General features: G+C 43.3%; 1 protein-coding gene across 1 annotated transcript in view; it reads right to left on the bottom strand.

Moving 5' to 3' along the window:
* The window catches only part of SUGCT (succinyl-CoA:glutarate-CoA transferase), a 531371-nt gene that overhangs the window by 485119 nt on the left and 29712 nt on the right, over positions 1–16540 (bottom strand). The window contains exon 6 of the mRNA XM_019535549.1: positions 14985–15105. Within this exon, the coding sequence (XP_019391094.1) occupies positions 14985–15105 (121 nt within the window). The remainder of the gene's footprint in view (positions 1–14984; positions 15106–16540) is intronic.

Below are 16540 nucleotides of genomic sequence, written 5' to 3'. Positions count from 1 at the left end.
CCGCAGCCAATCGCACCAACCAAGAAGTGACCACGGCGCTCCCCAAAAATGGCCATGGCATTCCCATTCCTCAGATGACACTTCCTGGGGAGCACCAGTGCTCCTACCTGCCACCCCTACCTGTCGCCTAAGCAGGGATTGTGGCCTGTCAGGGGGTGCATGAGTAATCTCAGGGGGTGCATGTGCACCCCCATGCACCCCCTAAGCATCACCACTGATTCTCCCAGTGGCACTGAATGAGTTTAAGCTGTGATTCTCAACCCGGGTGCCTTGAGACTCTGAGGCTTGGAACACACATTACATATAAACCAAGTGATCAGAAACTGGTTTAAACCTGTAACAGAACAGAAGTTCAATGCATATAAACAAACTCCTTTCAAAATGACCAAAACTGGTTTAATATAAATGTGGTTGGATGTAGTATCAGATTTAGGTCAAACCGGTTTATGGAGCTTCTGTCCCAGACCCTTTCCTGGTTCAAGTTAACCCACAGTCCCCCAGCAGCCCAGCCTGGGCTTTGCAGCCCTGGGCTATGCTGCCTGCTCCAGTGGAGCAGGGACTGCCTCGCCCCTCTGCTCCTTAGCCTGTTTCCTACCTGTGTCTGTCAGCCCATAGGGATGGGGGGCAGGGGAACAGACCTCCAGTCCTCCTAGCCAGGGTCTACACAGCTCACAGGGGGGAAGGAAAGCCCCCGTGGTGCCAGCTTTTCAGACCCTGCCAGCCTTTTCCTCTCCCCGCTGCTGACTGCTTCAGCAGCTGCCACAGAAGGGAAGAATAAGTCCTCTGGGCCAGATGCCTGCCCATGCCGCCCAGCATGGGGGCACTGGGCAGCCCCTGCCTTTGGGGACTACCCCACCGGCCCAGGGCAGCCCCAGGAGCTGAGGGGAATCTTCCCCTCCTAAACTTAACCTCAGCCCCTGCGAGTCTCAGGCACCTTGAGGGAGCAGAGGGAAACTGTCCTGCTCCTCCACAACCAGTTTTGCCTTAGTTGCTGTGAGTCTGAGGCAAAATTAATGCAGCGGAGCAGAAGAATTTCCTTCTGCTCCCTGGGCTATCCCTGAGACTCCAGCAGCTAAGGCAAGCAAGTGGGGTTGGAAAGAATTCCCAATGCTTGTGGCTAGAAAAGGAGACACGTTTGCAAGGGAAGCTGAAGTCTGTTAGCAATCTGTGGAGGCTGCTTCCTAGGGGCACTAGGTACAGAAGCCTGCACTGGGGGCACGGTTTAAACCCCAACTAGTACTGCCCTAGCTAGGGCTGAGCACAGGGAGGAAGAGCTCTCATCAGGACACAAGTGGAGGGTCCCAGCAGCAGGACTCTGCTCAAAAGTGGTCTCCCCTTTCATTAAATCCAAGCTCACAAAGGGACTGAGGACTCCTAAAGGACAAGAGCACTTAGGACTAAAGGGAGTTCCACAAGGACTCCCGCCCCCTCTGTTCTGCCTGCCGGCTGTTCCACATAATGTCATTTCAGAAACGCAGCTCAAAACTGGAGTTGGTATTGGTGAGAGAGAGCGAGCACATGTGGGGCAGGGGGCAAGGGATTTTGAACCTTCACACCAATAATTTAGAAAATTTTGAAGCCAGGCAGAACCATCACTTCTTGCAGACAGGAGCCCTGATGTTCAGAGCAGAAGCTCAGCACCTTTGGACAGGCCCCTTTAAAGAGTCTCAGCTGAAGCCTGCTAAAAGTGAAGCACCTAGAACAGTGATTCTCAACTGGAGCACCCCTGGGCTTCATGCAGCCAGGCAAAGACAGGGAGAGGGGGCTTGTCTCCCTAGAGAGGGGAAAGGAAACACCCTCTGCAGATACAGGCAAAATTCAGAGAAGTTACAGAGGGGTGCCTTGAGTCTAAAAAGAATGAAAACCACTAGCTTAAAAGACTTGCTCATAGGTGTTATTATTATTACATTAAAGGCAGCGATGTGATCCACTCGCTTATAACCTTTAACTTGACTACTGCAATGCACAATACTGAGACAACCAAAGTTAAATTACTCCATATGGTTCAATCACTAGTGATACAATGAAGCACTAGCTATGTAATATAGGCCTTAAGAATGCACCACATTAAAACTGGTAGTCTGCATCCCTCCTGTGAAGTTTAACCATTAAAAATACGCTGGCACCCCCCAAACCACCCCCCACACAAAATTTAGGCAAATCATACATCAGTAACATAGTACAAGAACAGTATAGAGCATATGCATAATACAGAAGTTCACAACGTTTTTAAACTCAAGGCACTCTTCAGAAAATGCCAGCACTTAGTTTTCATTCATTTTTTAACCATGGAAAAATAGGGCAATTCTTCTGTTGCAAAAAGGACTCAGAAAAAATCACAAGGGGTTTGTGACACTTACAGATTCCTACTGTAATCTCTGGTTTTAGCTTGCGAATCATGCACAGGGATGTTTGCACATCTAACACTGCTAATATTGTGAGATCCCACAGATCATCCTCCAAAGGATTACATGGCACCCCAGGATGCCACGGTATCCTGATTGAGAATCGCTGACATAGCGCATAGGACAACACAGCCTTTAATATATATCACAGAAAGTAAATATTTTTGTCACCCAGATACCACATGAATGGCTGAAGTCAGACAGGTAGTTAAGAATTTTTTTTTAATTTGATGAATAATTAACAAGACTGAAGAACAGGGATAGAAACAAAAACCTCAGACATCTTGCTCACAGCTGCCGTACAACTTATTCTGTAGCACAAGAGAGATTTCTTCAAATTACTTGTTTATTGGTTACATTCCATGCTTATGATATTCAAACTTAAAAAGATACATGCTTCCAAAATAAGGGAAACATTCAAAAGATATTAAGTCCCGTTAATGACTTTTTGAACTAAAATGGATAAGGGAACAGTATGCATTTTCTAACTGATGTTCCCAAAGTTATAATCACCGTTTTTTAAATTCAGTAAATGACTTCTGCAGTTAGGCACATAAAGCAGGAAAAAACAGAAACATGAAAGTAAAATACAGAAGTTATTTTTATAACACTAATTCTGCTTTATTAAACATCTGTATATTTTTGGTTATGCATTTATTAACAAATCTTTTAATGTAATTTCAATGTTTTCTGTGTGACCTCACACCTAGAATCTAAATTGTACCTATTACTTATTAACAATGATGGTCACGACAAATATAATGCTGTCCATTGACGTATGAGCAATAGCTTTAACAAAATACATTCAACAAAGACGAATAGGTTTATTACAGGCTGACTGAGTTGTACAACAGAGATCATTTCACTCCTCTGCCTGGAGGTTTTATATTATAACTCACATCGTATCAGGTAACCATCAGCCCTTCTGTCAGATCAGAAAGAGCCTGAGGAAAAATCTGCTACCTAAATCTCCAGGCTGGTCCCCAGAGAGGTATAAAATATTGGATGCAATGCCAGCATTCGTCCCATTTACAGAAAAACTTTTCATCAAATGTGCCTCAAACAACTTTCGAAGTTTGGTGGATTAAAGAGACTGATGGTTGCTCTAAAGTTCTGGGTCACTGGGTTCCCACCCATTCGAAGAAGACATCTTTTGAACCTTTTCAACCCACACTCTTTCAGGATCTCTAGCTGAAGCATTGTACAAATACACGAATTGTGGAAATTAACACTGTGTTCTGTCTCTCTCTGTTCCTCCATCTCCTCTCTCCTATCTTTCCCATCCCCCCAGTTTGATACAGCTCTGAACTCTCAGGTTTCTAAAAAAATTCTTTGGCCATGCTCACTTTGAAGCACTACAAAACTTCAGTGCTATGAGAGCTCTCATTCAACATTAAGAGCTCTCAAACTAGAGAGCTACAGTTATTGCAAATGTGTATTCTCCAGGCAAGGGGCAACACAAGGTTCTCCTGGGCTGAAGTCTCATAGTGAGCCTCAATGCTGCCACTGTGATGATCAGTGCTGCAGCCCCCCGTCCCAGTTGGGCTACATCTCTGCTCCCCGCAGGCGAACCAAGTCCTGACCTCACACTCACCGATGGAGGACTCTGCGAGTATCAAGCTGTCAGTCAGCTCACTGCAGCCACTTTTCCACTCATCCTCTTTGGAGGGAGAGAGTAGAAAGCACTGTGGGATACTGGAAGAGTAACTCCCCCTGTAGTGCTACATGTACTCAAAACAGCACTACAAAGAAGAAATCATTTTATCCAGCAATATTTCTGCAGCACCTTTCCCATTTTTGCCATGCTACAGGCAGGAGGCACAATTGTACTCCACTTTTTGTAGTGCTACAAGGGCCTATACAGAGCTACAAATGTAACATCTGAACTTCTGTCAGCGGTTTCCAAGAAACTAAGTCCCTGCACCTTGACTACGTTACAAAATTCTGCAGGCCCAGTAACAGATGATGTAGCTCTGCCAACAAAATCCCCAGTATGGATGCAACTCTCACAGAGGAGGCAGACTTTGGCAGACCTTCTGCCATCTGTGAGAACTGGAATCGCACTGCTGGAATAAAAAATCCTTCTAACAGCCACACAAGACTCCCCAGCTACCTTAGCACTACCATTGCTGCAGCAGCCCCCTAGCATGGATTTAGTCCAGGGGTGGGCAAAATGCAGCCCATGGGCCACATGCGGCTTGCCAGGCCATTCTATCCAACCTGCGGAGCCCCTAAATAATTTTGAAAATTAGTATTTATCTGCCCCTGGCTGCCTGCCATGCGGCCCTTGACGGCTTGCCAAAACTCAATAAGCGGCCCTCCACCCAAAATAATTACCCGCCTTTGATCTAGTCTAAGCCAAAAACCTATTGCACACAAGCAGACTACTGTGCTAGGGCAAAACTCCTCTGATTTCAACAGGGCACAGTATGAGATGCACATAAGGAGTCCTAGGAAAAAGTTTAATGGGCACGTTTTCACAAGTCGTTTTAATAACTGTCAGGACAGGTCACAAAACAAGATTATGCATGAAATGTCTCAACATTGTGAGGAGTGGGTACTTTCCTGAAACTGTCCTCATTTGCTGTAGATCAATGATTATCAACCAGGGTGATGCAGCACTCTAGGGTGTCTTGCGATCCTTCCAAGGGTGTCACAGGGTACCATGTAAAGTTACCAGTGTTACGTGTGCAAACACGATTTACAAGATACACCCAGAGATTTCAAATAGAAATTCATAGTTGTAGTCTCTCTGAATCCTTTGCAACAGAAAAGCTGCTTTATTATTTTTCTGAGTTAAAAGAATAAGAGAATGAAAAAAAAAAGAGTTGGCATTTTCCAAGGAGTGCTTCAAGTTAATTCTAAAAATTAGAATTTTTAGATTCTAATCTAAAAATTAGAGTCTAAAAAGGTAGAGAACCACTACTCTAGATGCAGTTATTCCCACAACTCTGACTCATGGCAGAATATAAATGAAACGCTAATCTTTCATGAAATGTCTTTGACCGTCCTGGCCCCTCCTGGGCGTGGACCTCTAAACCTTGAACAAAGTCACCTCTCTTGGGTTTAGGCTTGCATTCTCTGCCCCTCCTGGGCTCAGGCCTCATTACCTCCATTAGACTGTCCCTCCCAGACTATGAGCCCCCAACCCTGGTTCTTGCCCCTCACAAGGTATAGACCCCTGGCCCTGCCTGTCTTTATCACTCTTCAGCTGTGGCCTTGGCCCCACTTCTGCCCAGTTGAGATCTCCACCACCCCATAGTCTCAATCCCTAAATCACCAGTGCTCTGTCAGCCCTAAGGCTGTCTTACTCTAAGCAGGTGGGATGCTTTATCAGACACTCCCCCTGTCACCAGCTCAGGAGTTCTTTTATCTATGGCCCCCAGGGCTAGATTGCCTGCCCAGCTGAAGCCCTGGGCTTATATTCTGCAAGCCCAGTCCCTTCTGGGCCATGTGGCTCCCTTGATTGCCCTCTACCTTGCTTGCTTCTCCCACAGCCTGCCTTCCCTTAAAGTAGCAGGAACACCAAGCTCCCTGCTACAATATCTTTGCATTATACAGCTAAACAGATTTTCCTATTTTTAAACAAACTAAAAAAAATCCGAACCAGGAAATGCTGAATATGGGCAAAGTGGCTCTAACGTTTCTGTTTCATTCCGTATTTTTCCACTTGTTGTTTAGGCTGTATTGCCTTCTCTGCCTTCACTGACAGAGGGCTCTGTGAGTAGCAGGCCGTCAATGAGCCCACTGCTAACAAAGTACGAGACACTGCTGAACATTTTATTATTTGAGAAGAAGTTCTCAAACTGTGGTCTGTGGACCACTGCTGGTCCACGAGCTCCATTCAGGTGGTCTGCAGAAAGGTGACTGAAGGCTAAGGTTGACAAACATTACACCCGACTTCCCAGAACCTGCTCAAAAAAACAGGCGCATCCATCCCATTAGAAAGGTAAGACTACTGATAATAAAATATACGAGTTGTGTCCTTTGATTTGCAGAACAAAAAGAAAGTTTACTAAGTGGTCTGGTGAGATCCTCAGCAATTTTCAAGTGGTCGGCAGAAAAAAAAGTTTGAGAACCAGTGATTTAGAGGAACACAGGGAGACAAATCCTCCTGGGTTGAGCCCAGTTGCCTGCTATCACATGGTATTTACACGTTTGATTTCTGAATTTTAACCATGAACCTAAAATTATGCATAAAATTCCATTTATAATCTAAAAAGAAAAACAGTCGCCAAATGCCTAAAGGGGTTTCTTGGTGCTTATACCTGCAATGACCCCTACATGGGATACCTTCAGCAAAAGCTGATCAGAATGCCACTATTTTTCTAAGACCTTTAAGGAAAAAAATGTTCTCTTGATGTGATGACAAGTGTCAATTAGAAGAGAATTTCTTGATGTGATAAGTGTCCAAAATTACCTTCAACCTTGACATATTTATAATCAGGGATCTGGCTTTTCCATTTCCCATGGAAAAACAGATTTGCCCCTTTACCAGAAGAAAATGCAGATTTCCTAGTTTAACTTATTTAAACCCAGAGATTTTGCAGTTTTGCAAAGACACGCAGGGGACATATCACCAGGGCAGCATAGAGCTCACAGTGGCAAAGAGATCCCCCCACGGCCTCACTGCTCCCTGCAGTGCTGGGTCCCATCTGCTGTGCTATGGAGGCCCCAGGGGAGGGCAGCAGGGCAGGAGCCCAAGCTTGCAGCAGGCAGCCCACACCTACCCCGCCCTGAATACAGATCTGGGGGGACATGGGTTCCCCTTGCCCCCCTGGGAGCATGTGCAGAAATAAGGAGCCCCCCCACTCGAGCCTACAACAAGCAGGTGGGGAGGGAGCCAGGCTCCCATCTGCTGCAGCAACCACCGCCTCCTACTGGGGGCAGGGGATGCAGACCCAAGTCCCTGGCCCCACAGCCCTGGCAGCTTCAGGGGGTCACAGGCCTCTCATTTTAATCACAGATGGGGGGGGAAGGGGGATTATCAGAGAATCTGCAATTTTTTAATCAGGGAAAACCAGGATCCCTGCTTACAACACTTGGAATAACAAAAGACATTTCAAGTTTGAAGCTTCATGTTTCAGTTATTACACAGCGATACATATTACACAAAGCTGGTACACTTCACCCTGCCTACTTTACTACTACTTTTTGCCTCTTACTTTTAATTACATCTTACATCCATTCATTGTAAAAAGCCCATAAAGCAAACCAGCAAGAAAGCAAAGATGATTCAAACAAAACAGAATGCAATAGTCAGGAAAGCCCTACAAAGATTCTCTCAAAAATAAAAATGCAAGAAATATATTTTGTAATGCAGGCCTCACACCTCATGTTAACTGCTACTCAGGAGGCTGGAATCTAACCCAAAGACCTGTTTACTAGTGGCAAATCACTACCAAAAAGAAGTCCCTGAACAACTTTGATATCAAGTCCAAAGCAGAAGTGACTTTTTCCTAACCTACAAAAAGTCCTTTGTCATGGGTCTTTAACAAAGAGAGAAACACTTCCAAATAGAACACATTTTCCTTATTCTTTTAGTTTCTAGTAGAGTGCAATCAGTGGTGCAGGTGAGTAAGAAAATTATTGAAAATTACTATTTTTCATAATAGCTTATATTCTCTGGAGATTTGTTCTACAGCAGTTCAGGTACAAGCCAGACCAACTGTTTCTCTAAAGCTTTAAGTTGATCTATAAACATAACTACTTCAGAAGTAAAAACAGAAAGAACTACCCTTAATTTAAGCAACAACCTTTAAAGAAGTAGATCCCTTAATACTGCTGCTCTATCCCTTAATATTGCTGTGTTAAGGCTTTCCCATTTCTGAGTATTTACATTTTACATTTACGTGTTCCTACCAGCTCCGAGTCAACAGGGGACAGCAAAATCAACATAAATTTTGTTATGCAGGCAGATGAGCACAACCTAACACTCCTATCCAACTAGAACAGATGCATAGCAGAGAAAACATATTGAGATCTTTGGAAACTGGAAAATCTCCACATTTTTAAATTTCCACATGGTAAGTCTCTAGCATATGTGATGGATGATCTGTACCAGGCTGACTGAATAAAACTGAAAAATTTACACCCAGGAGCCCGCTATGGAGAAATCTGGAAAAGGAACAGTAAAAAATATTTTACTGACACAAATAGGGTCAGACTTTCATCCCAAGTAAATAACACTATCTGGAAGAAATCATTTCTAGCAAGGAACAAAGTAAGGGACCTTTGGCTGCCTATACAAATGCTCATTGGCGTTCTAATTAAAATGATGCAGTGTCGCTGTTACATCACGTGTATTAAGGCCCTGCACATTTAAAAATAGCCAGAAGGCACTTTAACTAAATCCCATCAAACAAAGTTTAGATGAAACATCCCACAGCCACTTTTAAATGTGCGCAGGAGCTTAATACACATGAGGCTGAGGAATTTTAATTAGAGCAGCTGCCCAGGAACTGCTCTAATTAAAATGCTTCCCCCTCACCCCCATCTCTAAGCAAACGTATAGGCAGCCTTTGACTTAAAAAATAACGTCTCTCGAAATTTAGTAGAACTTGATCTGCTGGTGCTAGCTCTATCCTAAGCCCTAAAGTCAAAAGGTTCATACAGAAGTCTTTAAAAAGCTTCGCCCAACTCTTGAGAGAAGGAAGTCTACATTCAACTAATTAGTTAAGGGGGCAGCAATATATAGCTCTTGAAGACACCAGATCCAGCCCACAAAGCTGAAGGGGTTTGCCTGTGCCCACCAGATCTAAAAAAAAAGTCAGGCACAACATCAGGAACCATATATGACTATCAGTGGCTTTACTAAGGCCTTTGATTCCATCAAATGCAAAGCCCTGTGGAAACTACTGGCAAGATTTGGATGTCCGGAAAAGTGTATCAAGGTCCTGACATTTCTTCATGACCAAATGACACCCCTGAGAGCCACCAGATGACGAGATCCAGCATGCAAGCGCCTCCTTTGGGAAATTGCTTCAGCACGTCTTTGTTCATTGCGATCTCCAGAAAGACACCAAGATTCAGGTCTACAATGCAGTCATCATTCCACAATGCATTCTCCTTTACAGATGAGAACTGTGTGTAATCCACTGTCCTCATCACCAACAATGCCTCCTGAAAATACTCCACATCAAGTGAGAAGATTGCCACACAAATGCCAGCACCCTTGCTGAAGCCAACATTACCAGTATTGAGCAGGTGATCCTCCAACATGTTTTACTTGACTGGACATTGTGTGTGGATGCCCAACTCCCAAAACAAGCAGTCTACTCTCATCTTAGACCTGTGAGTCTCACAATTATGAGACTCACAATTATGAAGGCATAACTCAAAATAACAGATGCCAACATCAGGAGTTGGGAGGAGCTGACAGCCAACCAACTCCAATGGTGTCACATTCTCAACCAAGCAACAGCCTCTTTCAGGGTAAAGCATCTTGCCCTTGAAGCAGAGAAAAGAGTGCAGAGCAAGGAAAATGAGAGGAATCCAAGCCTGCAGCCTACTCTTCCCTGCAAAAAGACCTGCAACTTCTGAAGATGGATCTACGGCTCAAGGATTGAACTTTTAAGTTACTTGAAGACCCATCAATGAGCCATGGTAGAGACCATCCTTGAATCGAGAGATTGCTAGGAACGACTGATGTCAAAACAGGTTATAAATAACTTTTGTGAATTCTCTCTGAAAAGCCAGTGTTATCCTCCCTCTCTCTAAAGGAAACTAAGAATAGATGATAAAGCCAGCTTCACTGAGCAGGGCTATCCAACTAGAGTGGCCAGGGGCCACATGCCGCACCAGTCACAGGCACAGGCCTCTAGCTACATACTGCATGGGTCACATGCAGTGCAGGCTCCTGGGACCCCACTGCAGCCTCCCCACCACACATGCAGCACCAGCTTCTTCCCTCCACCAGCCCCACCACAACAGCAGTGCAAACCCAGAGTCCTTGCCACTGCCCAAATCCACCCACAGCCACCACCTCATGGGCAAGCCCCAGTGCTGCTGTGCAAGCAGTGCAAGCCCCTGTCTCTTCCCCCTCTGGCCTCTCTGTTGCAGTATAGGATTCCCACCTGAGCTCTCCCACCCCCAATGGCACTGCCATGTAGACAGCACAAGCCCCACCTCCCTCTCCCCCCACAACCACACAAGCTTAGCAAGCCCCATCCTGCTGTGCTGCCTTGCCCCAGCAATCTTGGCTGCTGCACCAGCAGAAAATGCCAGAAAGCCCCTCACGACCTGGATGTAGCCCAACAGACATCTTGGATAGCCTCAGTATAGATTGTGCGCCAATAATGTAATGCACATGTGGATCCCCTGGGAGTACCGTATGAGGTGCTCTCCCAACACAAGCAGTTTGGCTCAAGAATCCCAGAAGTAAGAGGCACCGTATTACAGAAAGTTGGATGGGGGTTCAATAAGAGGCACTCTCTTTGCAATAGAGTGCTGACCCTGCGCCCAGTGTGGCACTACGAGGTTTGAGGGAGCCACAGTTAATCACCACTGTATGCACAGCTGCTAATATAATTTTCAGAGATTACACACGAAAAACAAGATTATCCCTTTTGTCTTTTATAATCAGCAACAGTTAAAGGTATCATGACTCAATACCATATTTATAAATCTGACTATTAAAAGGCATCACAGAACATATAACCAGGAATATGGAAAACAAGTGTCCAGTAATGGTAAGGCAATTTTCCATTACAGTGATGAGACAGAGTTCTTTTAAACCATATATAACTACAGCCATCAAGGCACAGAACGTCTAGACTCAGGCTTTTGGATTCTGTCTCAATGGTCTAAAGAGAGGGTGGAAAGTCTGAACGGCCTCCATTCCTTTATATTCCTGCCTAGGTGTCTGCATCAAAGGTCCTGGTGACCTCTCACACATACACTATGACCCAGAAGGATCGACAATTGCCTACAAGGGGTTTAAAAATCAATAGGCAAGACAAGTGTAGCTACTACTGGGCACCACAACAGAAAGCAAACTTTGCAGTGATAAAGAAGGATATATCCAAGTTATTTCTGTATATCCAAAATGCAAAGCAGAGTCAGCAGTTAAATCATGCTATTATGTGGACTGCTGAAACCAGCATACAAGCTCTTGACAATGGAACAGTCATAAGGCTAGAAAAGTTATAACTCTCCACTGCATCTGGCACAGGAAAGAACTTCCAATTTAGTAGTGTAAACGACATGTGAATATTCAACAGTCAAGCAAAGAGCCAGTTTTTCTAATGTTCCCTGCATTAACAGGTTGTGACAGGAAAACATTCCTTGCAGAAGAAGTAAAAATGTGTCACAGATGCACAGAACATACATGATATCATCATTTTACTAATAAATCTAATGAACAAGCCATCTGTTATCACTGATGAAGATCTTGCAAAGATCAAACAATTTGTTGTTTATGACTGCAGCAGTGATGTCACCCCTAGCATTCAGCCAGATTAGTGCTATTTGCCCATAAAAACTGAGCACTTGAAAACATTCCACTCTAACTACACTAAAAACAGTATAGTCACCAAGCAACCCTCAGGCTCATTTTTTGCAGCATACATTCTCAAAAGGACAATCATGAGCAAATCTGGAAATATGGGGATAAGGAATGGTGAACAAAGATCGGAAGTCCATCTGAACAAGTCGATCCAAAGCACCTGGCACTCACACAATACTTGTCAAATATGCTTGATAAATGAGCAGTAAAAAGGCATGCAAGTATCAAAAGGTTACTAGTGTAGAGTAACAAACAGGTAGTGTCTATATTCCTGCGGTAGGAAATGCAATTAAACGAGGAGCTTACAAGTACACAGGGTAGCCATCAACCTCAAAATCCAAAGGCTATGTATGACACCTTATCAGATCAGTGACATCACAAAATGTATATGCCATAAGTATTCCCACAATGTGCATATGGATTAAACAAATGGGTATATATTATAGCAGGGTTGTCCAAAGCGCAGCCTGCGGGCTATGTGCTGAGGTGTTAACCTGCAGCCCTTAGGCTTCCAGTCCAGGCAACCCTCCTCTGTTGGTCTCCTACTGGTACCTCCAGAGTCTCCATGCTCTTCCTTCGCCAGCTTCTGTTTTTTGCTCCCATCCCTAAAGCAGGGTGGGGCTGCATGGCCTGCAGGGCTGGGGGAGCCTTACAGCTAAGGGACTCAGGAAGCCCAGGACAGCAGAGGGTCATGCAGCCCCCAGCCCCTCAGAAGTAGGACAGTAGCTCTGTATTATAGGATACAATCTAAAAATAAAAAGCAGAATCTGATGGATAAAACTGTAAATATCTAAGAAGATATTTTTGAGAAATAAGCATTAAAAATTCACAATGGTCATAGTAATCTGTAGCAATTACTGAGATTCTGTATTTGAATAAAATCAGTTTGAAATGATAGATCCAGATATAAAAATTCTATTTATGAAAGGCAAAACTGTATGACATCATTATAATGCAATAATCATGTCATATTGGTCATTTCCAAGTACTGCAAATTTTAAAATCACATCAGGCTGGTCAATTACCAAGCCAAAATCATGACTTTAATATCAAATGCACAATTCCATCATACATCGACTGAACTAAAATTCTCTCATACACGGACAACAGAAATAGCATGCCTACACTTAAAAACAAAGGGTCTACTTAATTGTATTGGAACATGGACATTAAAAAAGTTATTTACAGGTAAGCAACTGATTTTTATACTCAGAAAACTCAAAAGTGGTTAAGGAAGTTTTAATGAAGGGTGTTTTATTTTTTAATTTGTGCTTCTGAATCATGTCCAAATGCTGACTCTAATCAATATAGATTTTAAGATTTTTATATTTTTTTCAAAATAGGGTTTTAGGAGAGAAGCAGCATTACAACCATAACTCTAAACATCATACAGTGCACCTAGCAGATTTAAAGTGCCTTAGCTAACAAAGTCTCTACTTCCCCTTCTCTCACCTCAATTTTTGTAATGCAGTAATAGCACTTAATGCCTGACTCCTACAACCACTTATATGAGCAGAGCCACTGAATTATCAGGCAATTCACATTACTAACCGAGTATATGCAGGATCAAGGCTTGTAGTGGTAGTTCTGTATTTAAAAAATAACTATAGTAATGATTCTGTCCCAGTATAATTTGCATTCTGAACTGCATTTACTTACCAAAGCAAAGCTCAAGGTTCAATTAGTGTAGTAAGTGCATCTTATCTTAACTGTGAACTCAAAAGATACAGCTACAAAGAATATAAAGCCTCACACCTCAGGGCAGGCACAATGCCTCAGATCCACAACTACCTTGATAGACTAGAAAAGTGATCCACAACCAACCAGATGGGATCAGCAAGGCCAAGAGCAAAGTCCCGCACTTGGGACAGAATAATTGCATGCATAAATACAGACTGAAAAATGACTGGCTAGGCTGCAGTACTGCAAAGAACAACATGGGGGTTACAATGGGCCATAAGCTGAATATGAACCAACAGCATTCTTGCTGCAAAAAACACAGCAGCCTACTGGGTTGTACTAGCTGGAGTGGCACTTGCAAATCAAAGAAAGTGATTCTTCCACTCTTTCCAAATTGTCTATGTGCTTCTTGAAGGGAGGCCCAAAACTGGACACAGCACTCCAGCTGAGGCCTCACTAGTACTGAACAGAGTCCAGTGCAAGGCAATAAAAATTATTAGGGGACTGGGAGGCAAGACTTATGATGAAAAGCCAAAAGAACTAGGGTTATTTAATCTGGAGAAGAGAAGACTGAGGGACAATTTGATAACAGTCTTCAAATACCTAAATCGATTATACAGAGGATATAAACAGACTAATTTCTGCAGCTGTAAGAGACAAGACTAGAAGGAATGGCCTCAAGTTGCAGCAAAGGAAATTTAGGTTGGAGATTAGGGGGAACTTTTTTACTATGGAAGCAGTCAAGCATCAGAACAGACTAGCCAGAGAAGTTTAGTTTCATTCCTGGCAGGTTTCAAGACTAGGCTGGGCAGACACTTGGCTGGGATGGATAGTCAGGGATGTGCTAGGTCAAGGCTAAACTAGATGATCTCATGAAGTCCCTTCCAGTCCTACTTCCTATGATCAGTTAGACATGGTCTTCACTAATTCCTTATCCATGAATGTATCAAAATTCCTATGTATTTTAGTTAGAAAACGATTTTAGTGAAGAATGCTAGATTGTAAATCTAATTTTTGATTGTTCTAAAAACACTTATATGCATGAGGGCCTTTACTAATATAAAGTCCTATGGCCCTATTAAGGATTAGAATGAAATTTGCATGTACAAAGGATTTTTGCAAGGCAAGTGTTTCATGTACTCTCCTCTGAAGCAGCTGCTGCTGGTCACTGTTGTAGACAGAATACTGGACTAGAGGGACCACAGATCTCTCATTCAGATGGCAATCCCTTTTTCCAAGCAATTTATCATGCAGAAGCTTGCACGGCAGTTGTCTGGACCTTCCCTACTGTTGCTTTCTACATAAATAGAATGAGCCTAAAAGAGGATTAGTTGTTCAAAATGACACTACCTGTGGCACAGAAGCTTTTTCACACATTTAGGATGTTAACATACCTGTTATTGAACAATACACAATATGAGGAGCAACCTTTTTAATGTCCTTGTAGCCCAGACCCATTTCAGCCAGTTTCCCAGGGATGTAGTTTTCCACAAAAACATCAGAGACAGCTGCAAGCTGAAAGAAAAGGTGAACAGGACTCAGACTTCTTAATGAACTTCCAAAAACTCACCGAGTTACCCCCACATGTAACTTAATTTAAAAAACAAGATGGGTGCTGGCCTTCCAGCAGCACAGAATTCACAAGGCAATCATGACTGGCTTAAATAAACTGATATACTGTTCAAGTGGCTTCTACACCATGGTCAGTCGCATCTAAAAAATGCTGTGTACTCACAAGAAACTCAATGTTAAGGTCTTGTGCATGTCAGACATCACATGATTGGCCAAGGTCTGCCTACATTTGATGAGACAACCATCTTGTATTTGCTTTTCCTAACCTTGAAAATGAGTGGGAATAGGCTGCACCTTCACATGTCCTCTGTTCCACACCCCCAGCAATAGATATTTTGGCAATTGTGTTTTTGATTTGTTTACATGTATAACAATCCAATCATGTAACATAAAAATCCTGAAGTCATCTTCAGAAACACTGAATATCTTCAGGAGCACTGAAGAGCAGTGAAGCCCTGGAGTCTGACTTTCTGGATCATAGCAGTAATGATAATACAAACGGTTTGACAGGAAGCAGTTAGTCCTATGGTTACTACACCTAGAAATCTCCATGCCAGTTGGAATATTTCTCAGCACAGAAAACCAAAGACTACTTCCATTTTCTCAAATGTATCTGTCTCCTGTGGTCTAGTCCAGAGGTGCTCAATCTTTGGCCACACAGGCCAGATGAGTGACTTGAGGCCAGTCCATGCACCACGACTCGTGTCACCTCTGCCCAACCCATATGCACCAGGATCTGGCTGTGTGCCACCTCTGCCTGGGCCTGCATGCCCAAACTCCTACCTGCAGGGCTCCCTATGGGTTGGGAAATTTGGCAGCGGGAAAATAACCATGGCTTCCCCACTGCCAAATTTTTGGACCTGTGGAGAACTTTGCAGGCCAGAGGACAAGGCTCTGCAGGCTGCATCTGGCCGGTGAGCTAGGGAATGAGCACCCTGTTCTAATCTACAACTAAAATTTCTCCATATGCTTTTGTAGTTGACCTCAGATGCTTTTGCCAAGAATAGTTAGTTAAATGAAAGTTTCAACTTGCAGAAAATCACCTTATTATTTTCCAGTTGTTCGGTGGGGAAGAGGCTAAGGAGGAGATTTAATAGGACTAAATGCCCTTGAATAGCAAGCACTTTTTTGGATATTTTGTGTTTCCAGATTAAGGTTTGGGCTGGTTTGTACACACATTTCACCAATTTAACTAGATCAGTCCCCTTTAAAAAAAAAATGAAAAAAACTAATTGCTATCAGTTTTAACTAAGTCAAATTTATATACTTTCAACAAATGGAAATACTTATCTAAAATACTTACCAAATACCAATTAAAATAACTAAAGCCTTACCTAAATATAGGACTCCTCTGAGTCTAACTAAACTGGTGAAAATT

The sequence above is a fragment of the Crocodylus porosus genome, unplaced genomic scaffold (genome assembly GCF_001723895.1).
Source record: "Crocodylus porosus isolate Cpor-Errol unplaced genomic scaffold, CroPor_comp1, whole genome shotgun sequence".
Taxonomy (NCBI): domain Eukaryota; kingdom Metazoa; phylum Chordata; order Crocodylia; family Crocodylidae; genus Crocodylus; species Crocodylus porosus.
The sequence above is the reverse complement of the archived record's forward strand: the minus strand, read 5'-3'. Positions and strand labels throughout refer to the sequence as shown.